Source organism: Gobio gobio (genome assembly GCF_949357685.1).
Source record: "Gobio gobio genome assembly, chromosome: 24".
NCBI lineage: Eukaryota > Metazoa > Chordata > Actinopteri > Cypriniformes > Gobionidae > Gobio > Gobio gobio.
The window spans coordinates 12,003,709-12,026,861 of NC_137120.1; the positions used below are offsets into that span (position 1 = coordinate 12,003,709).

Here is a 23,153-nt window from a genome sequence, read left to right on the forward strand (position 1 = left end):
AAAAAAATTAAAAAGGCATTTAAAAAAATAAAAAGCATGATTTCAATGTCTTAGTGTGTGTTTTGGTCATAATTTAGACTTTTTAAAATCTAATGTAGATTTTTTAATCATAATTTTGACTTTAAATAAAGAAAATGTAATTTGTAAAGTCCTTATTTCAACTGTTCATCTCACAATGACTTAGAATGTCATATTTTTGAATTTTTATCTAATAATGAGGACTTTTAAAATCATATTTTTGACTTTATATCTAATAATGATTTAGCATGTCATATTTTTGACTTTTTATCTAATAATGAGGACATTTAAAATCATATTTTCAACATTTTATCTCTTAATTATGACTTTATGATAATTGAAATTCGCTGATAAGTAATATAGTTGAATATTTTGTGTCCCCAACTGAGCAAGCCAAAAGCCAAAGGCACAATATGCATACTGCAAAAATAGTAGGAGAAATATAGCACACATACATCACAGAGATGTCTAGTTTACATCTGTTAGACGTATTTTTAGCGTGTGCTCATCTGCAATACGTCTCTTTGAGGTTTCCTGTCAGATGTTAAAAATACATTCAGAAGATGTATTTAAGGTGTTTATTATTTAGAATGTATGTAAAACTGGCATCTCTGGTTTCTCAGATTGCATACAGCAGATGCTTTAACATTGTGCTATCTGTATAAGCCTTACTTTTAGAACGCTTCCATTACATCTGTCATCGTTTTAAAGTTAAATGAACACACTTACGGTACTAAAGTTGCGCGGTCCGCACAGCTGCCCTTGAAATCGACAGTAAAGCAACATCTCCTCGAGCTGATGCCCCAGACGGTCTAATAACTGCCTCATGGAGGGCTGAGAGTCTCGAGGAGGGGGTAGAAAGTGGTTGAAGTCCAGGATGCGAGATAACGGTGACCAGGGAGGCTCACTATTAGTTCCTTCATCGTGCGATGCAAGCGCGTCTCGAACCGCGGCGGACACCTGCCAGTTTTTCCCGAAGAGCCCGAGCCACCGTCCCGCGCTAAAGATGTCCGGTTTTTTCATTCGTCGCGGCAGTATGATGTTCTGGTTGCAAATCGTCACGGCGGGAAATACGAGGCGTTTCGCGTAAACCATATGCGCCTTGGTGTACACCGGCGACGAGAGCAGGTATCGGACCCGGTTGGAGGACCAAGTGAGAAGAAGCGCCAACGCAGTCAAAAACGCCAGTAGCCACGCGACTCTGCGCGGGTACGAGCCACTCAGAAAGACGTGTCTTAATCCGTGAAAGGTCGTGTGCTTCAAGAAGAGCTTGCCGGCTTCTTTCAGAGATCCTTCCGTGCGTTGTTTCGGTGCGGCGTCGCCTTGGCACATTTTGGAGAACGTTTGACGCGCAGTTTTACCTCAGAAGCGACCAGTTAAACGTTCCGAAACGGGCAGTCATCGCACGGTTCTGTTCCTGAGACGATTCGCTCGGGAAAGAAATCTGCAAATTCATCACAACTGTTCGAAATACAGCGCTGTAGTGAATGAGGACGGTGAAATACTATTTCACCATATTTTCCCTCTCAGGGAAGCGAAATATAGCCCGTGTAAAAGTCTCAACTGTTGCCAGAAACGGACACGTCGCCACATTTTCCTCGCGGCGTGTGCTCTCGCGGTTCTGTCATACTGCAAATCTGTTCTGCACTTTAAGAAGTTCAATTTTCATAAATTCAGTCGAAGTAATTCACTGGGGAGAGTATTTGTACCGCTCGTTTCAGCAACAGCGCGAGCTTCATCCCTTCCGCGCGCGCTCTGCTCTCTTCCTCTGTGAGCGCGCTCATCCTCTGCTGCCTTTTACTTCACTGAACTTTCTTATTGCAGTGGTTAAAATGTTCTCTCTCTTTTAATTTTATTTGAAGAAAAAATACGTCTTTTTTTTGATGATTAACCGTGAGTGATTTATTTTGAGTGCAACAAACCCATAAGATGTCAAATCAAAAATATTGCCAAATTTGTATCAACATTTTGCTAATGCATCACACTGATGATAAATAATAATGCTTAAATAAACTATGTGCAGCGAGAACCATATTTCATGAACTATTTTGCTCTAGGTCATTCTGAAAGCAAACATGCATTCCGAATTTGAAATGGCAGCAGGGAATTTGTCTCTAAATGAATTATGTGAATACAGTGAAGTGTCAGTTTGTTATTCATGCCAGAAGCAGCATATTGTCACAAGCATACTCACGTTGACGTCAGCACATTCACACTATGGTGCTTTTTTTTTTTTTTTTACATGCAGGCAAAAGTGGGCATGATGCCCGCGGGTCATGGCCCACTTATCTTAACAATGTGTTCAAAGTCAATAACCCCTTTTTAAACTGGCAGGCTCTGAGATGCCTCACAAAGGGTTCTTGTCCAAATGTGTATGTAACAGATGACAGTATTGACCAGAACTCCGTGCCAAAATAAACCTGTAAACACCTGGATGTGATCGGTCTTATGTGAAGTGAATGTTGGTGGGTGGATCTGTGGACATTCAAGCACTGTGTGTCCTCTTCCATTGTCCTTTCTTTTACTGAGGGAAAAAAATATATGCGAGGCGCTATGAATGTCACAAATAAATTACAGTAGGGGTGTTACGATTCACATTTGACATTTCCTTTCAAAGTCACATTAGCTATATGCCAAGAAGAGTTTTTTAATGACAAAGAGAATTTGATGCTCATGAAAACAATTAAAGTTATTTTGAAAGCGAACTTTTGATGTACCCTATACATTTATCTTTAAAAGCAATTGTAATAATAGTGGCACACAAATTACATTTCTTGAGACCTTAACAAGCACATTATTGCAATAACTAAAAGATAAATCTAAAAATATATTTTAAAATATATTTTTTTACTTATAGGCAAATTCAGTTTCATTAAATATTGTACTAAACAATGCTAAATCTATATAGAGAGTGGTGCAAGGATGATTTAAGGATGATGCAAGGATGAGAACCTCGTTGATTCTTGAGGAAGCTCAAATGTGCTGCATAACACAAGAACGAACCTCATTGGTTCTTGAGGAAGCTCAAACGTGCTGCGTAACACCAGAATGAACCTCATTGGTTCTTGAGGAAGCTCAAACGTGCTGCGTAACACCAGAATGAACCTCATTGGTTCTTGAGGAAGCTCAAACGTGCTGCGTAACACCAGAATGAACCTCATTGGTTCTTGAGGAAGCTCAAATGTACTGCGAAACACCAGAATGAACCTCATTGGTTCTTGAGGAAGCTCAAACGTGCTGCGTAACACCAGAATGAACCTCATTGGTTCTTGAGGAAGCTCAAACGGGGCTGCGTAACACCAGAATGAACCTCATTGGTTCTTGAGGAAGCTCAAACGTGCTGCGTAACACCAGAATGAACCTCATTGGTTCTTGAGGAAGCTCAAACGTGCTGCGTAACACCAGAATGAACCTCATTGGTTCTTGAGGAAGCTCAAATGTACTGCGAAACACCAGAATGAACCTCATTGGTTCTTGAGGAAGCTCAAACGTGCTGCGTAACACCAGAATGAACCTCATTGGTTCTTGAGGAAGCTCAAACGGGGCTGCGTAACACCAGAATGAACCTCATTGGTTCTTGAGGAAGCTCAAACGTGCTGCGTAACACCAGAATGAACCTCATTGGTTCTTGAGGAAGCTCAAACGTGCTGCATAACACAAGAACGAACCTCATTGGTTCTTGAGGAAGCTCAAATGTGCTGCGTAACACAAGAACGAACCTCATTGGTTCTTGAGGAAGCTCAAACGTGCTGCGTAACACCAGAATGAACCTCATTGGTTCTTGAGGAAGCTCAAACGTGCTGTGTAACACCAGAATGAACCTCATTGGTTCTTGAGGAAGCTCAAACGTGCTGCGTAACACCAGAATGAACCTCATTGGTTCTTGAGGAAGCTCAAACGTGCTGCGTAACACCAGAATGAACCTCATTGGTTCTTGAGGAAGCTCAAACGTGCTGCGTAACACCAGAATGAACCTCATTGGTTCTTGAGGAAGCTCAAACGTGCTGCGTAACACAAGAACGAACCTCATTGGTTCTTGAGGAAGCTCAAATGTGCTGCGTAACACCAGAATGAACCTCATTGGTTCTTGAGGAAGCTCAAATGTGCTGCGTAACACCAGAATGAACCTCATTGGTTCTTGAGGAAGCTCAAAAGTGCTGCATAACACAAGAACGAACCTCATTGGTTCTTGAGGAAGCTCAAATGTGCTGCGTAACACCAGAATTAACCTCATTGGTTCTTGAGGAAGCTCAAACGTGCTGCGCAACACGAGAATGAACTTCATTGGTTCTTGAGGAAGCTCAAACGTGCTGCGCAACACGAGAATGAACTTCATTGGTTCTTGAGGAAGCTCAAACGTGCTGCGCAACACGAGAATGAACTTCATTGGTTCTTGAGGAAGCTCAAACGTGCTGCGCAACACGAGAATGAACTTCATTGGTTCTTGAGGAAGCTCAAACGTGCTGCGCAACACGATACCTCATTGGTTCGTCAAGCGAACATGCTTGAGCCTTCATTTACCACAACTGATGTGTGAGTTGATGAATGTTTGATGAATGTGAATAAAAGCCTAAATTCAATCTGTTCATCAAATAAAGTGACAGTGGCTCTTCAGAGAATTTGGACTAAACCACTCAATTAGTTTTACAATCCCTTAATGAGCCTCAAAGTGGTAGTTGCGTAGCTGTCAATGGAGCGACAGAAATCACTCAGTTTTCATCAAAAAGATCTTCATTTGTGTTCTGAAGATGAACGAAAGACTTACGGGTTTGGGACTACATGAGGGTGAGGAATTAATTACATAATTTTCATTTTTGGGTGAACTAACCCTTTAAGGATTGTGCTTTTATCTTCAAATAAAATCTGTGATGAAATTGTGTCGCTTTCAGGGCTCAGGCAGAAGGAATAGCAATGATTTTTCTATCTTTTCATATTTTGGAGGCATGTGAAGTTGGCATGGGACCCCAGTGGCAGTTCGTCATTGCACACCCACATGTTCAACACTCAAAACGCTTTTTTACAAGCGTCTTCATCAAAGAAGAAGCGGAACCACTGTGGGGACAAGCACACGCTGAGCTACATCAACACCCAGATGAAAACGCAAATTAATATTCCTCAAAACCTTGGTCTGCAGCTTGCTGTCAGAGACCAATTTATTACGAAGAACTTGTTTTTTTCCCCCCGGAGATTCCCAGAGAAGAACTCCACACAGTTTGCTGTTGCAAAGGAAGGATGTATTCTTTTTGATGCTGAAATGGGTTAAAAGATTGGAAAAATACTTCATCGTATTGGTGAAGATTGGGGGGGGGGGTCTAAAAGGTTGATGCAAATTTCTGTATTTTCAGCCTCTTAAATGGGCATGCACTGCTCTTTTGTAAAAAAAAGGGTGATAGTGAATCTCCTTTGGCCTGAAATAAAAAAAGAAGTACTTTGAATTGTGTATAAAATGCTTCAGTAGTCTAAGGGCCAAAGTGGACCCTCTCAATGATGGTTGAAAGGCAACCGCATGACCCGAAAAAGTTGTATACTTTACACAAAATTGCACTGGGATACAAAAGAGTATTTTAACATTGAAAATGACACTAGATTCGGTAAATATGATGCTAAAAACTCCTACAATGCAGAAATGTGTTTGAGGTAATCCCAATCTCTGCTACTAATCTGTTAAAGGTGTCATGAACTGGCTTTTTTATTGTATTATACTGTTGTCTGAGGTCAACTTAGGACGTTCGTGTGGTTTTTACATTCAAAAACATCATAATGAATAAGTAATAGGCTATTTTCTACCCTGGTTTTGAGCCTCTCTCGTGGAACGCTCAGTTTTGATGGGCGTGCCGCACTGAAGACTTGGAAGTAAACGCCCACGGCTAGGATTGGATAAGCTTTGCATATTATAATGAGCGATCAGCTCCCCCGTGAGTACAAGTGACGGATTGTTTTGAAAGCGGCAACCGGAATGATGATTCGTCCCACAGGGCGCGCAATATGTCTTTAGCAAACAAACACAATGATTTTTTCTCTCATCCACCCGCAATTAATTGGAATGTTATTTTTTATTACTTGGCCTGCCCGATCGGTGGATATAACCGTGAACCGCGCATCACACACACACATACACACCAAGCGGCAACCTCCTCCAGTTTCTCTGGAAGCCAATACGGAAGTGACTTAAATTGCAATTCATCGACTGGCCACTAGGGCCACACAGAATCTAATTGAGCCCCATGTTAAAATGCCAAACTTTACAGCAGAAAAAACATGTTTACAGTCTGGTTCAAATTGTGGTTTTGGTCTATATGGCTAATTTTGCCCTTTATGACAACTGTGAGGGGGGTGAATTTTTTTATAACTCATTCGTTTACATTATATAAAGTCTTAAAGTTCTGCGTAATTAAGGGCGTGGCCACTTTGAGTGACAGGTGGATTGTCGTTTGTCTGCTGTCTATTAGTCATCACGTCACCACAGCTCCACCCACTTCCCGCCTTTTTGCCCATTTTCTGTTATCCGGGAGTGACGCCGATGACTTGCTGCCAAGATGGCAACGGCCAGCTCGACCCTACTTTACGCTTCAAAGCTGCTCTTCAGAATCCTATGGGTGGCGTCACAGACACTACGTCCATATTTTTTTTTTTACAGTCTATGATACACACACACGCACGCAAGACTCACTGCAGAGTCAGACAAATCAAAGCATGATCAAAACTTCCGTGATTGTATTTTTCCTTCAAATATCAAGTCAAGAGAATGAAGAAGGCACTTGGTAGCCCGTCTGGAAAACACATAGCCCGGGATGTTGGGCTTTGCGAGCCCTGGCCCATAAATGTGACAGCGTGCTAAGTTATGTTCAGTTAGACACGTACACATAATCAATAGATATCAAACGATCTGTAACAATGCAATACTAGCACATATAAAAAAAACATTTTTTACTCACATAAGTGTGTTGCTTCATTCATTCATGTAATCTAATCCTGTCTGCAAATCCAGTCTCTTGTTTACAAATGAATCCGTGGTTTCAAACACGCATTGTCTTCCCCACGTGAGCTGGATATTCATTAAAAATAAAGTTCATCCATGCATTCATAGTATTAGAATCCGAATGAAGCTTATGCAGCATGTTTATTGCTTGAAAGTTCGATCCGGTTTAGCTACACAAGTCGGTGGGCGAGACTACAGAATCAGGCGTTGTTCTTCTTCTGTTAAGGCGGCGTTTCACCACACGATGACGTCACAGCCTGGCACATTCTGAGATCGATCGTTTGCTGGGTCTGGTGTCAATAAAAGCTTTTCTTTGACTAACAAGGAAGTTTTCAGCTCTTAAACATACAGGATATTCTTATATTACCATGACCTTTTATATATCAAAAGCTCAAGGAAAAGTTGATTTCTCAATTCATCACCCCTTTAACTGTGACCCTGAAGTCTAACAGAGATGTGAGCCAGTGGGTTTAGGAAGAAACTCGAGGAGCACAACCATGAAAAAGCCTGAACTGAGACTGCATTTTATGGGGAAAATGGTTTGCAGCCCAAAATAGCCTTGATGTGGGCCAAAGTGGTTTATTTCATGGTGAACAAAGGGGAAACAAAAAGCATGACAGCAATACAGCTCCTTCCATTTGGAATAAAATGGCAAACATTAAAACAAGAGCTCATTGATTTCTTCAGTGAAAGTAAAGCTCTTCTTGTCTAAATGGAAGATGCTGTGTTTCTTGAAGGAAATTGAAACTTGATTTCTTCGTCTTTTGAATTGCGACTCACATTTTCTGTCACACAATTGAGTTTTTTAAATGGTTTAGTTTTATTTACAACTTCGAAATTGTACAGTGTAAGTTTGTAGAGCTAGAAAACAATTTAAGATATTTTGGGGTTTTATTGATTTGGCAAATATGAGCCCAATTTAAGATATTTTTGGGGTTGGATTGATTTGGCAAATATGAGCGCAATTTAAGATATTTTGAGTTTTGATTGATTTGGCAAATATGAGCCCAATTTGAGATATTTTTGAGTTTTGATTGATTTGGCAAATATGAGCCCAATTTGAGATATTTTTGAGTTTTGATTAATTTGGCAAATATGAGCCCAATTTAAGATATTTTTGGGTTTTGATTGATTTGGCAAATATGAGCCCAATTTAAGATATTTTTGAGTTTTGATTAATTTGGCAAATATGAGCCCAGTTTAAGATATTTTTGAGATCTCATTCTAAATTTTTAATTAGTTATCATTATTCATTATCAAATTTAATGAAGATAAATATTTAAAAATAGTTAAATTATACAAACACTTTTTTTTTTACACATGTAAGATTATTGTGTGTGTGTGTGTTCTTTTTAAAAGTTAAACATCTAAAAAGCAAGAGACTTGTGCAACATCTCCATTTGATCATTAATATCATTGCTGTCTTGACATTTTAAAGAGATCACATTTACAGATTTAGCCAAATATAGTCTCACAGCTGGGTTGACCGTCCCGTTATTACTTAACATTCAGCGTACTAACCCCAAACCTCTTTTTTTTGAGTTTTGATTAATTTGGCAAATATGAGCCCAGTTTGAGATATTTTTGGGTTTTGATTGATTTGGCAAATATGAGCCCAGTTTGAGATATTTTTGAGTTTTGATTAATTTGGCAAATATGAGCCCAATTTAAGATATTTTTGGGTTTTGATTGATTTGGCAAATATGAGCCCAATTTAAGATATTTTTGGGTTTTGATTGATTTGGCAAATATGAGCCCAATTTAAGATATTTTTGAGTTTTGATTAATTTGGCAAATATGAGCCCAATTTAAGATATTTTTGAGTTTTGATTAATTTGGCAAATATGAGCCTAATTTAAGATATTTTTGAGTTTTGATTAATTTGGCAAATATGAGCCCAGTTTAAGATATTTTTGAGATCTCATTCTAAATTTTTAATTAGTTATCATTATTCATTATCAAATTTAATGAAGATAAATATTTAAAAATAGTTAAATTATACAAACACTTTTTTTTTACACATGTAAGATTATTGTGTGTGTGTGTTCTTTTTAAAAGTTAAACATCTAAAAAGCAAGAGACTTGTGCAACATCTCCATTTGATCATTAATATCATTGCTGTCTTGACATTTTAAAGAGATCACATTTACAGATTTAGCCAAATATAGTCTCACAGCTGGGTTGACCGTTCCCGTTATTACTTAACATTCAGCGTACTAACCCCAAACCTCAGACACTACTAGTGTATGCTGTAGTGATCTGGAAAGCTGCCTATATCAGTACCCAGGCTAAAGACAAGTGTCCTCTGCGAAGACTCTGCAGCTGTGGAAGGAGACGACGACTCTCTTATACGATAAAAGAGATAATTCAGTTCTGACGATGGCAGACAAGCTTCTGTTTTGTGGAAAGAATGGTGAACGAGAGAAGGAGAAAGAGAGATAAATAAATAAATAAATACTAGACAATGCAGCAGCGGATGAGAAGAGAGTATAAATCATGGCCAAAGCCAGAAACAGAAAACATGAGCAAGCAAAAGAGAGATAGTGACTTTTTCTCTAAACCTAATGAGCTGCACTGTAACATTCATCAGGAAAGCTAAAAATATGCTTCATATATAAATTTATTTAATCAGGGGGAGAATGGTCATGACATTTGACAAATGTTCATGAGAAGTAATGATCAAAGCATTTGAAAGATTAAAGGTACTGTTTGAATTGGGGGGAAAAAACATTCAAGATGTTTGAATCAGAACATTGAAAGAACGTTTGAAAAGTCAGGAAAAACTACATTCAAGATGTTTGAATGGAGAAAACGCTTAAATCAAAGAACATTCAAAGCAACTGAAGAAAAAAAGAATGTTCAAGAATCAGGAGATAGAAATTCAAATGAATAGATTCAAGAGAATGTATGTTCGAAACATTTGAAAAGATAATGGAAATGTTCTAACCGAGAGACAAATGACCAAACGGCCTGAGTTCAGAGATGAAGGGGAAAAAATCTGAAGAGTTTTTTTTTTTTAAGATGTTTGAATTAGGAGACCGCATGAAATTCAAATGATGAGAAAGATTGTTCATAACATTCAAACAGACCGATTTCTTTGTTTAATTAACGTTCATATTGAAAAGACATTTAACATGTTCAGTAGGGGGGAAAAAAGATCAAATGGCTTCAATTCAGAGCAAGATTATTAAATTGGGAGAAAAATATTAGATTGAAGAAAAACACCTCTCAAAATGTTTGACTCAAGAGGAAGCATGTTCAAAAAAAATTCTAATCAAAGAAGGTTCAAAACGTTGTCCAGAGAGAGAACATTCCAATTCCACAACTGAAAGTACATTCAAATTGTTGAATTACCAAATTAATGCTCAAAACGAATCAAGTGAGAAATTGCTCAAACATTCAAAACAAGAAAAAATGTTTAAGTGGGGAAAAAAAAATCAAAATGTTAAATGCCACAAAAGAATGTTCAATGGCGCTCAACTTGAATGATTATGCCCATTACAACATCAAAATGATGTCTGGTTAAGTATCTCACAAAGTTTTGAAACGATTAACATTCTGAACAGGCCAACCAGATCTCACGGCAATTGGTACATATTTTACGAGGTGGCTAATTCGTACGAATTTGTACGACCTCATTAGTACGATTTTTGCTAAATCGTACGTATTTGACGAGTTGGTCAATTTGTATGATTTCGTATGAATGAAATAACCTCAACCCCCACCCCTGAACCTACCCATCACTGCAGTATAGACAAATCATACGAATTCATACGAGTGAGGTCATACGAATTCCTACAATTTAGCCAATTGGTTGTGAGATAGCGTTGAACAGGCAGATAATTGAGAGAGAAACAAGCGATGCATCTGAACTTGCATACTTTCTTAAGCAGGAACTCATTTTGAATGAATAATGCGAAATAAGTAGGCGTTCTATATGGTATGAATGTTTGTATGAATGTAATCCGGACATGCTATATTCACCATGGTGTCATTATCATGTGACCTACCAGTGTCAGTTGCGTCCAGGGTCGTAGTTTGTGGACTTAAACAAGTAAGTACAACCCCCCCAATATTTATAGCCTACCATTGGTTAATGGAAACATATAATCAGGCTATTAATTAACTATATATAATTAATTACTAATTATATATAATTATATATAATTACTAAATATATTACTGCGCAATATTACTAAAGCCCAGTTTATAATTGTGTGGAATTGCATGAGCAGTTCCTATCGCGACGCTGTTGATAAATTTGCGAATTCTATTGAGAATGTACCGCTTTAAAACGCTATGGAGACAGTCGAACATGACCTAGAACAGCCACATGAACTAAAAAGAGTGATGAAAAGAGGTGAAAACATCATTCTGCACCAACAAAAACTAGAAAGCGTTTTAACTCATGACCACCTTTACTAGAATTCATCACGTTCTGTTGTAATTATTGTGGTAAATTTGGACTAAAACTTAACTCAATTTATAAAAGACAATCTGTTAAGGGAATATATTTTTTCCCTAATATAAACAATGTGGCGTGTTGTAGCTATAGGTTCTAAACAAGTATGTTACTATTTTTCATTACAAAAGCTATAGATAGAAAAAAAGAAAGAAAAAGGTTAACATTGGCCTTAGCATTGTACAGAGGAGTCACCAATGTACCTCCTTATTGTAAATAAATGCTATAGTTAAACAATTACAAGAACTTTGTTACTTTTTCACAAGGCCAAGTAATGTTAGAATCAAGAGGACCTTCTTGATTTAAAAAATGTTAAATGTGTTCTGCTAATAATTACATATATTAGGTAAACCTGGCTTTCAGATATTCCAAAGGATGAATATAAGAACATTTTAAGTACAGTTAATTTGACCTATGATAGCGCTTTCATTTAGAAACTTCAGTCAAACTGGTAAGTTTTTAGGTGCTTAAATAAAATACAAATACATCATATCCTAAGTAAACAAGTAATTGTTAACTAGGCTATTACTTTTTTGCAGTTATCAACGCATGTGTGGATGATACCACAAAAGACCATTTTGCTAAATTAAACAAACAAACAAATAAATAAATAAATCTCATGACAGAGCATGCCCCGGGACCCCGATAAAACGGTTCACACTTCAACCCCCCCAATGTTCAAACCAAAACTACGCCCTTGGTTGCGTCGCTTCACTACCATTCGCAAATCCTCTCCCGTGGCCTTGTGTTAGGATGACAAAAAGGTTTAAAAGTTAAATTTTTTGTCTGGTCTGCCTCAGGTCTAACGGCACTCGTCAATGTCAAAATGATTGAGATGGCCAGTCAAATCAAAGTAGGTGGGGTTTACGTTCTCTTTTGGCTCGTTCACAGTCTTCACACAGACGAGCGCGTCAATCTATCGCTTAAAGGAACACTCCAGTATTTTTGAAAATAGCCTCATTTTCTAGCTCCCCTAGAATTAAAAAGGTGAGTTTTACCTTTTTCGAATCCATTCAGCCGATCTCCGGGTCTGGCAGTTGCACTTTTAGCCTTAGCTTAGCATACAACATTGAATCTGATTAGACCGTTAGCATCTCGCTCCAAAAATGACCATTTCGATATTTTTCCTATTTAAAACTGGACTCTTCTGTAGTTACAATGTGTACTAAGACCGACGGAAAATGAAAAGTTGTGATTTTCTAGGCCGATATGGCTAGGAACTATACATTAGGCAGAGCCTGAAAATAGTCCCCAGCACGCTCGTCTCTGTGCAAGTAGGTTGTCACGTTGGTTATGTTGACGGAAGTTAGCCTATTTTCAGGCGTTGCGTAATATCTTTGTGCCGCTGCACCCATGGTACGGCAGCAAAGTTCCTTGATTATTACGCAGGAATGAGAGTATAGTTCCTAGACATATCGGCTTTTCATTTTCCATCGGTCTTAGTACACGATGTAACTACAGAAGAGTCAAGTTTTAAATAGGAAAAATATCAAAACTCTTTGAGCGAGATGTTAACAATCTAATCAGATTCAATGATCTATGCTAAGCTAAGCTAAAAGTGCTACCGCCAGAACCGGAGATCGGCTGAATGTATTCGAAAACGGTAAAACTCAACTGTTTAACTCTAGGGGAGTTGGAAAATGAGCCTATTTTCAAAAACAGTGTCGTGTTCCTTTAATGCCATTGCGGGGACTCTATTCTTTCCAGTGAAATCACAAAACAAAATACACACAAACGTGTCCCTGCTCTTAATATACAATCATTGAACATCTTTGATTTTAAAGGGGTGGGGAAACACTCAGTTTCAGTCAGTCTCATGTCAATCTTGAGTACCTATAGAGTAGCATTGCATCCTGCATATCTCCGAAAAGTCTTTATTTTTATTATAATTATAAAAGAAAGATGCGCTGTTCCGAGTCTTTCCGAAAAAAGCCGTGCGGCTGGGGGCGTATCGTGTGGGCGGAGCTAAAGAATGTCGAGCACGCGCCGCTGTTACTGAGTTGAGTGCGTCTGAAAGCTGCGTCATCCCTAAAAGCGGGGAAAAACTTTATTCAACATAAAAAATGGCTTTTAATCAGATACAGCCATACATCTATGATCCGGAATCAGACCCAGAGGTTGAAGTTGAACAGGAGCAGCAGCAAAAACGACTAGAGCAGGACGTCGACTATGTGGTATAAGTTACACTAACTATATAATATGTTTAGCGGCTTGTGTTATTTAGAACACCATATCAAGCGCGAGTGTTACAATGTGTGTGTGTGTGTGTGTGTGTGTGTGTGTTTACGCGTGGTTTGTGTAGACGTGATTTGTAGTAAGCGGACTGGTTTTGCGCGTCAGGCTAGTGTTTACATAGAAAGACATGGAATAGTAGCGCATTTGAATGAAGAAGCGCGCTTATTTAGTTCAACATATTTCCCCATTCTTTGTGTATTGTTGTTTGGAGTGCTTTTACAATACACAAACATACACATATAGTGGCCAGCTAAACAAATGTACACACACTATACATCGCATGCTCCATTGATCAATACGTGATCATGTTTGGGCTACTTGATGGGCATAGGCAAAAACAGACATTTGAAGCAGTCAAACCTGCGGTTCCAACGTTGGGACCTTTATCGCTGGGGCCGCTCCATCCTTCAGTATTAGGCGATCTGAAAATCCGTCGTCGAACTGGGCCTTGTTTATAAAACAATCGGCACCGAAATGCAGGGAACAGACATAAATATTTGCGCAACTCCGGGAAAGCAAATTCCATCTGTACGAGCCAGCGCTTTGATGGGCGTAGCCTATTTCTCTCTCTCTCTCTCTCTCTCTCTCTCTCTCTCTCTCTCTCTCTCTCTCTCTCTCGCTCTCGCTCTCGCTCTCTCTCTCTCTCTCTCTCTCGCTCTCTCTCTCTCTCGCGCGCGCTCTTCCGGTAGAATTGTCCGTACGGCCCATACAAGGAAATTCCGCCCTGTTGACGTCAAGCGGACCCATGATCGAAAAAAACTTTCCGAAACTTATGACTAACAGGAAGTACTAGTTTTGGCAAAGAAATACTCCCATCAAACGTCCACCTTAGCTTTTGGAACTGTGTCCAGTGCAAAAAGATCAGTATGCATGAAACAGCATTTCACCCCCCCTTTAATGAAGAAAAAAATATATACGAGGGCAGTTTAGAACCTGTAACCTTCGACACGAAAATTCTACCACCAGACCACTAAGGAATTTGAATGTTAACAGCGGATCTATGTATTTATTCACTAACGGGAAGCATCTCGAGACTAACGATATATTTGACGCAAATTAATGCAAATATTATTTGCAAATAGTCCCGGAATGATTATTTCCCAAATAGAATTAGACCTAGAATTTCGTTCATTGTTCTGTTTCTTTATGCGTTATAAAAATAAAATAAATTGGTCCGCCCCCAATGTTCAAGACATGGTTACGGCCTTGCCTCATGGGATAGTAAAGTGTTTATCGTATACACTTCAGAATCTTGCCGGGAGTAGTAGGCCAACTGGGGACGTACTACACTTGTCATGTATTGTTTTCCGTCTACTATATAGGGCGAGTCAGTGTGTGTTAGTGAGGCAGTTCTGATGAATGACTCTCCGATGGGTTGAACTGGACCCTTCTCATGGGTCAGCTGCTCCGGCTCACTGCAGATATGAATCTTGTTCACATGACTAACCTTTAAAACGAACAACAGTATCTCACAAATGCTCATGCATGGGTATGAAAACATCTCCAGAAACAATCTCTGCAGTAAATAACACTGCCACTTTCCCAGAAATCCCTGAGAGCCTCTTAAAGATAAACAGCTGCTTTCAACGCACAGACCCACGTCAGCCTCGCTACAGGTCAGATTTCCCAGCAGTCTGTCTTGTCAGTTTTTCAGAGCAGCGGGACATCAAAGTCTTGCCCCTAGATGCAATATTCTCAGACATTGCCATTCTTACATTTAAACTCAATTTTATTTTTTTCACCTCAGGTGACCGTCTGAACATCAGCGATTTCCAGCGGTCTCCTCATTATTCAAGTTTGTTTGATCTCAAAATTGTCTTTGAAACAAGACACAATAATGGCGCTTGATTCATTTCCAAAGTTATGCCGAAGGTTGTTCAGGTTTCATTTTTGTGGAGTGTAGAACAAAAATGAAGCTGAAGTCAGACTTTGATGTTAAAATGAAAACCATATTTCATCAAAATGAATGACTAAATGTGAAGGTTCTGTAGACATTCCTTTATAGTATTTGCAATGGACAAACATGTGAAATAACATCAAACCTTACAGCATCAAACTCCTTCAACTCAACATGAAAGATCCCAGATAAAGACACAGATCGGCTTTACAAATACAGATTTAAAATATCATGGTTAATGAAAGAATGCTTTGAAGGTCATATTTCAGCCCCAAACTTTACAATTATGCATTAAGCAGACACTGTTATCTAAAGCGACTTACAAAAGAGGAACAAAAGCAATTTGTTAAAGTGCCAAAAATATTAATAATATACAATGCCAGGCTTTTTACACCCACTGTCCTGCAGAGTTTAGTTCCAACCCTAATAAAAAACAAATGAAATGGCATATCAAGCTCTTCGGGATCACTTGAAAATACACATGCAGGTGTACTGAAGCAGATTGGAAATAAACTTTGGTCGTCAGGTAGAAATAAAAACTAAATCTGTGTGTCATCAGCATATCAATGGTATGAAAGTAAGGAAGAAAGTATGTGGCTGTATAATAGGTCCCAGCAATGTAGTATATATGGAGAACAGGAGGGGTCCTAGAACTGAGCCTTGAGGTACCCCGTGACCAGTTGATGTGCTTTTGATACCTGAATAATGATACCTGGTTGAAAACAACTAGTGTTTTCACTACAAATAGAGAGAGACAGGACCTCTGTAGAAGACCACTGGATTAGGTCACAAGCTAGACTAGAGAAAACAAAAATACTATGATATTTTGCATCAAGATTACAACATTAAGTACATTTCCACTCCAATTTCTCATCACTAATGCATCTGGACACGTGAAGAGTGTTTTATAAAAACTCATGCCCACCTGCGCACCGATCCCATTAACAAGATCAGCCACACGTGAACTGAAACGTACCCCCACTCCGAATAACCACTAAAAATAAAAAAGGCAAAATAACAAAGTGGCAGGTCCAACCTACCCGACGACTACAAAATACAGGGCAAATACTCACGTGGGACCACAGCAGTTACACCAAACTCTTTCTAGGACGGGCAAAACGTCACACATTTTCCTCCACACATGAAAAAAAACAAAACAAAAACATAATCGCTTCGGACGAGCCCCCAATTATGTTACGACCGCAGCCATAACACAAGAGAGGACATAGACAACACGGCTCGTACAATAGGGGTTTATTAACAAAATGATATAGACATAACGGTAGGAAAATGAACCGGGGTTAGACACAACAGGAGAGCACAAAGAACCGCCACCGAGCACCCCGCCCGCCGCACAGGTTTGGCTGCTTGGACTTCTTATGCCAAACAAACAGGATCCACAGGTGCCGGCAATCAGTCCCTAATGAAAACAAAGACACATACTCGCCCCCTTGAGGACAGTCAGATCGTAACACAACAAACAAATCACAAATACATGAATATGTAACAGTACAGTTTATTCACACACACACACACACACACACACACACACACACACACACACACACACACACACACACACACACACACACACACACACACACACACACACACACACACACACACACGTTGGGTTTTCATGTTTTATGGGGACTTTCCATAGGCGTAATGGTTTTTATACCGTACATACCGTATTTTCTATCCCCTTACACTGCTCCTGACCCTAAACCTACCCATCACAGGAGACATTCTGCATTTTTACATTTTCAAAAAACATCACTTAGTCTGATTTATACGATGTTTTCCTCATGGGGACCTAAAAATGCCCTGACAAGGACGAGGATTTCGGATATTGCCATCTTTGTGGGGACATTGTCCCCATAACGTAGGGATTACCAGTCCACACACAGACACACACACACACACACACACACACACACACACACACACACACACACACACACACACACACACACACACACACACACACACACACACACACACACACACACACACACTGCAATAATGGGAATTATTGGGAAATACAACAAATGTTAATAACAGGAAAATATGTTATTTCTGAATTTTTATTTTTGGTGAAATATGAACTAGGCATGTTCTCAACAAAATTCATGAGATTCATCCATCAATACTAAGCATCTGAATTCATCTAGGAAGCTGTACTTCTCTTTCCAGCTGTCTGCATCACAGAGAATCTGTCCAGGCTCTATTAATACAGATCCAGGTACGCCTCAGTCTGTTTGTTTGTGTGTGTGTGTGCGTGTGTGTGTGTGTGTGTGAAGAGAAAGTGGATAAAAGCGGTTGTCAGCCGCACACAGAGCCAGAGTAATGAGGCAGGACATGTCGACTTCACCCTGCAGGAAACACACACTTCTGTGTATGTGTGTGTGCGTGTGTCAGAGAGACTTCAACACCTGCTTGACCTCATATCTGAATCTCTTCTGTCACTGATCCTGTTCACTTCCAACCAAGGGCTCTTTGAATTGAATTTCGATCCAGCATTTTATTGAGAACTGTCTCATTCCCTCCAGTGTCTGCTACACTTCTGAGCAGTGAGCTTCTAACACACAACCATTTTAATATAGCGTTATAAACAGTCAGGCTCTAACTATAACATAAATGCAATGACGTAAAATTATAAAATTCTTCACTGCATATAGTGCTTTTAAAGCAAGCTTCTCAAGGCGCTTCAGAGAGTAAAATAAATACAATATACTAAACAAAAAAAACTAATAAATATAAATATTATCCTAAGAATGATGCAGTAATTCCTGAAAGGCTAAATTTGAATAAAAATTTGTTAAATTTATGTCCATCAAAAATGTATAAAGACCAGTTATTTCACAGACAAACAGAATCCTTTTAAAAACTCTTTAACATTGCATATAAAACCCATACATTTAGTCAAATAACTAGTTCTTCCTCTCAAATGCTCATTATATCATCTTGATTCCTTTAAAACAATTGAGTTTTCATGCATATTCATGTAAACCTGTGCACAATCTGATTGGAGCCTGTGATTTTTTACAAGTGCTTGCCATTTCTCTGTGTAATATATCAGAAAACAGAACTTCTACACATCCCTCAAGCAAGTATACAAGCATAAATGAGCTACAAAAACACGTCTATACATGAAGACATGCTTCTGTGACCTTTAAAGTATAATCAGACACCTGAAATCTCTCAGATACTACAATTCAAGCCTCTCTGGCTCTCCACCATTGATTTGAGCTTCCTATCTGACTTGATCCGTCTCAGTTAGGAGCAGCTGAACTGTGTAACGCAGCTGAGTGTGAATCGCTTCAAAGGTGAGTTTAAAAAACGTGACGCTTTCACATCCTCAACCCAAACACCACAAATCCTAGCGTTTTCAGATGGCCTTCTTTACTCAATATGACGGATGAAAACATTAAGAAGCCATTAGTGATTACGTAACGAGCCAATTAGCCGTGATAAGTGCTTATTGGCACATTTCGGGGTCAGGTCGGGCCTATTTGTCATGCTCCTTCTAATTGGATCCATTTATGAGATTTTTATCCTCTTTACACCATTTCGCTTTTCATTTTTTAGAGCCCATTTTCTACTTTTCAATATGTTGGTCCATATATCTCCCCCTGCAAACTGCAAAGCCATAGTTTTTTTCATGAGCTTTTTGGGCAAAAAATATCAGCGGTTTTGAAAATACCCATGTATCCATACGAAACCGGAGCTTTCCCTATCCAATCTTTTTTTCCCCTCGTCTCAAGAAATATCTACGTACACTCTATCTGTCTGTCTGTCTGTCTGTCTGTCTGTCTGTCTGTCTGTCTGTCTGTCTGTCTGTCTGTCTGTCTGTCTGTCTGTCTGTCTGTCTGTCTGTCTGTCTGTCTGTCTGTCTGTCTGTCCGTCCGTCCGTCCGTCCGTCCGTCCGTCCGTCCGTCCGTCCGTCCGTCCGTCCGTCCGTCCGTCCGTCCGTCCGTCCGTCCGTCCGTCCGTCCGTCCGTCCGTCCGTCCGTCCGTCCGTCCGTCCGTCCGTCCGTCCGTCCGTCCGTCCGTCCGTCCGTCTATCTCTGTCTGTCTATCTATCTGTCTGTCTGTCTATATATCTGTCTGTCCGTCTATCTCTGTCTGTCTATCTATCTATATATCTGTTTCTGTCTATCTATCTATCTATCTATCTATCTATCTATCTATCTATCTATCTATCTATCTATCTATCTATCTATCTATCTATCTATCTATCTATCTATATATCTGTTTCTGTCTATCTATCTATCTATCTATCTATCTATCTATCTATCTATCTATCTATCTATCTATCTATCTATCTATCTATCTATCTATCTATCTATCTATCTATCTATCTATCTATCTATCTATCTATCTATCTATGTCTGTCCGTCTGCCTGTCTATCTATATATATGTGTCTATCTATCTGTCTGTCTGTCTGTCTGTCTGTCTGTCTGTCTGTCTGTCTGTCTGTCTATCTATCTATCTATCTATCTATCTATCTATCTATCTATCTATCTATCTATCTATCTATCGATCTGTGTCTGTCTGTCTATCTCTCTATCCATCCATCCATCCATCCATCCATCCATCCATCCATCCATCCATCCATATACACACACAATGGTGCATACATCATTCACCTTATTTCTAAAATTTTCTACATAAAACAGGGTGATATTTTAAAACAGGAAATTTATTTTGTCTGTTGACAGTATTTTCCTGACTTATGGAGTGATAAAGAGATACCCTATACTATAATATGTCAACAAAAGAAAACAACTTTTGAACCTGGCTTTATCCAATGTTCCGATTTCAGTTCTGGAAATATATGCAAAGTAGTGCATATTAAATTAGAAAATGCCTTATTGGCATACTTAAACATAACATTTCAGAAAAAGTATATGTACTGTGATTGATCAACTGGGGAAAGTATGGTGACATCTATTAGTTAATGTTTTACCCTATTCACCTGTAGTGTCTTGCCTTAATTACAGGTATGTAAGATTTTTTAATACACTTTCCAATCCTAGTTGAGGGTTCACTGGCTACTATTACTGTGCCATTCAAAGTGAAAACATTGAGCCTTTTGGGCAACATGTAAACATTGAGAGCGGACCGCTCAGATCTGTCAATGTCTTTCCAGCTTAGCCTATAGTTAGAGTTTGGGGCGTGGCTACTGTAGCAGGCGGAGCCAGAAGGGAATTCGCCGGTGTGCTGACACATTACATGGGAAAAGACATATAGCTTTGTGCACAGGAGTGCAAGACAAAATTCACTGCATTTAGACCTGGTCATGAACCTGTTTAATCTTTGGGAAAAGCGGACGGGGCAATGCTCTACAATGGACGCTTCAATACCATACATTATCATCAAGCACCCGTTCAGAAAGATAAATGTCCCAGTTTATAATGTTTACTCAGCCTTAAACAGTTGTGGCGCTTCATGTCAGATATGTTAGATGGGTTTATTATAAGCGGGAGGCTTGCATTTGCACTAGATAGATTTCATTCTACTCAATTGCTTACCCGCGATGCATAGCAATAAACCTAATAATTTGTTGAACCTTTAATTTAAACTAGTCTACTTTTAATTGTTTGGACATGCCTTCACAAGCACCAGTAAGAGCCGTGTTTGTGGTGTTTGAGTTGGGGGAGGCGTTTGCAAATTATGGTTAATTTGGTAATTCCACCCAGTGTCGCAAAACCTACATACTTCACCTTTAAATGAATAATATGACTCAATTGAACATTTAATTGAGATATGGGTGTGAATAAGATCTGTGGCGAACAGCTGGTAGCATCTGATTCACTGGAGAACTTTTTCACGCATCTATAAACCCCTGAAGGACGTCATAGCAGGCTGTGTGTAGGTTAATTGTTGATTGTCTTTGAGATAATGCTGCACATCCATCACTGAAATAAGCCATTTGCCGTTCTTGGTTTCCCTCATGACAGGTATGAAAACACGCAGTAAATCAAAGCTCTCAGTACTCAGTTTTCTAAGATCTATTGGAGTGCGCCTCGCTCCAGACCCTGAGAACACAATGACGAGTTTTCAATGCGTTGCCATTGGTGATGGAGATCATCTGCACACCTCCGGCTTTACTGCGGTAAACAAAGCCGAGGTACATTCATCACAACACTATTCTGAACAAGATAAGTGTGGGCATGAAACTCGCAGAAAGGTACTTCGTGCAGATTGTTTTCGTGCTGCAGATTGATGGCACACCAGCTTGACTCATCTGAACCACATTTTGTTGCACTTGAACTTTCAAATATCTTGTGAAAACATAGAGGAAGAGCACCTGAAAACACCAATATTCAAGTCATTTATCAGACTAAATGTGTTCATTGCCTGTTTTGTCACACTAACGTCAACATAAAATGTTGATATACATATTAAATATAAAAATATGAATATTTATATAAAACATGGCACACTTGAACTAGTCATCATATAAAAACAATATCAAATATATAAAAGTAAAAAATGTGGACAGGAATTGATGCATTGACAAGAAAGGACAGGATATTAAACTGTATATATAAAATATTTATAAATATAAAAGCAATGTAAAATATTTATAAAAAGCTCAAAACTTGGAGTTTTATTATGTCAGCTGAAAATGAAAGTCATTCCAGAGCCATAGTTATTAGATTTGAAATTACAGCTAATTAATTTTAGAATAATACAAAATAATAAATAATAAAAAACACTTTTTTTCTTTACAATAAAGTGCACTTAGGGAATCATAATAATAAAAAACAATAACAAGAAAGCAAGTTTCATGTTGACTTCTATATTAAAAAAAAAATAATCTTCATCCTGAACTGAAGTGTTTTGTTGTGGGCGCCTTGAGCCAGTCAGCTGCTTTAAATGTTTTTATTGGGCTCCACACGCTCATATTCATAGAACAAATGAACTCGACTCTTCCATTTGTAAATGTATGTTATTTTTAGATGGAGCTCAGTGGACTGAGTCTGTTAAGTAAGTGTAATTCTGTGTTCTGGCGCCCTCTAGTGTTCGGACAGCAACGGTGACATCAGACACATTCAAAGGAAACTTCACAGAAAACAAACTCCAAGCCACATTTCATGAGAGACTTTTACAGAAATTCATCTCTAGTTCCTTTAGTGTTGTTTACTGAAGCATCACTATCGCACACAGAGTGACTTGAACAAACCACTAATCCTAAATATAAAACTTTGGCATGTAATTTGTCCCGCACCTAGCAACCACCTAGGACTCGCTAACACCCATATAGCAACAACCTGGAAAATACCCAGAACACCCTAGCAACTGCACAGCAACAATCTTGCAACCAACTAGAACTCCCTAAAAAACTGCAAAGCAACCCCCCAGAACACCCTAGTAACCTTATTGCAGCACTCTGGCAACCACCCAAAACACCCTAGCAACCACAAAGCAACACTTAAGAAAAACACCCCAGCAACTGCATAGCAACACCCTATCAACTACTTGGAACACACTAGCAACCACAAAGCAACACTTGGAAAAACACCATAACAACTGCATAGCAACACTCTGG

The 23,153-nt window shown here is 39.0% G+C and overlaps 1 protein-coding gene across 5 annotated transcripts in view; it reads right to left on the reverse strand.

Moving 5' to 3' along the window:
- asic1b (acid-sensing (proton-gated) ion channel 1b) overlaps positions 1-23,153 on the reverse strand; it is a 306,597-nt gene that overhangs the window by 59,031 nt on the left and 224,413 nt on the right. Inside the window, exon 1 of one of the 5 annotated variants that reach the window (XM_079807343.1) lies at positions 748-1,822. The exons of the other annotated variants lie outside the window; for them this stretch is intronic. Coding sequence (XP_079663469.1) covers positions 748-1,350 — 603 coding nt within the window. The 5' untranslated portion in view covers positions 1,351-1,822. Of the gene's footprint in view, positions 1-747; positions 1,823-23,153 lie in introns of those variants that run through there. 5 annotated transcript variants of the gene reach the window in all.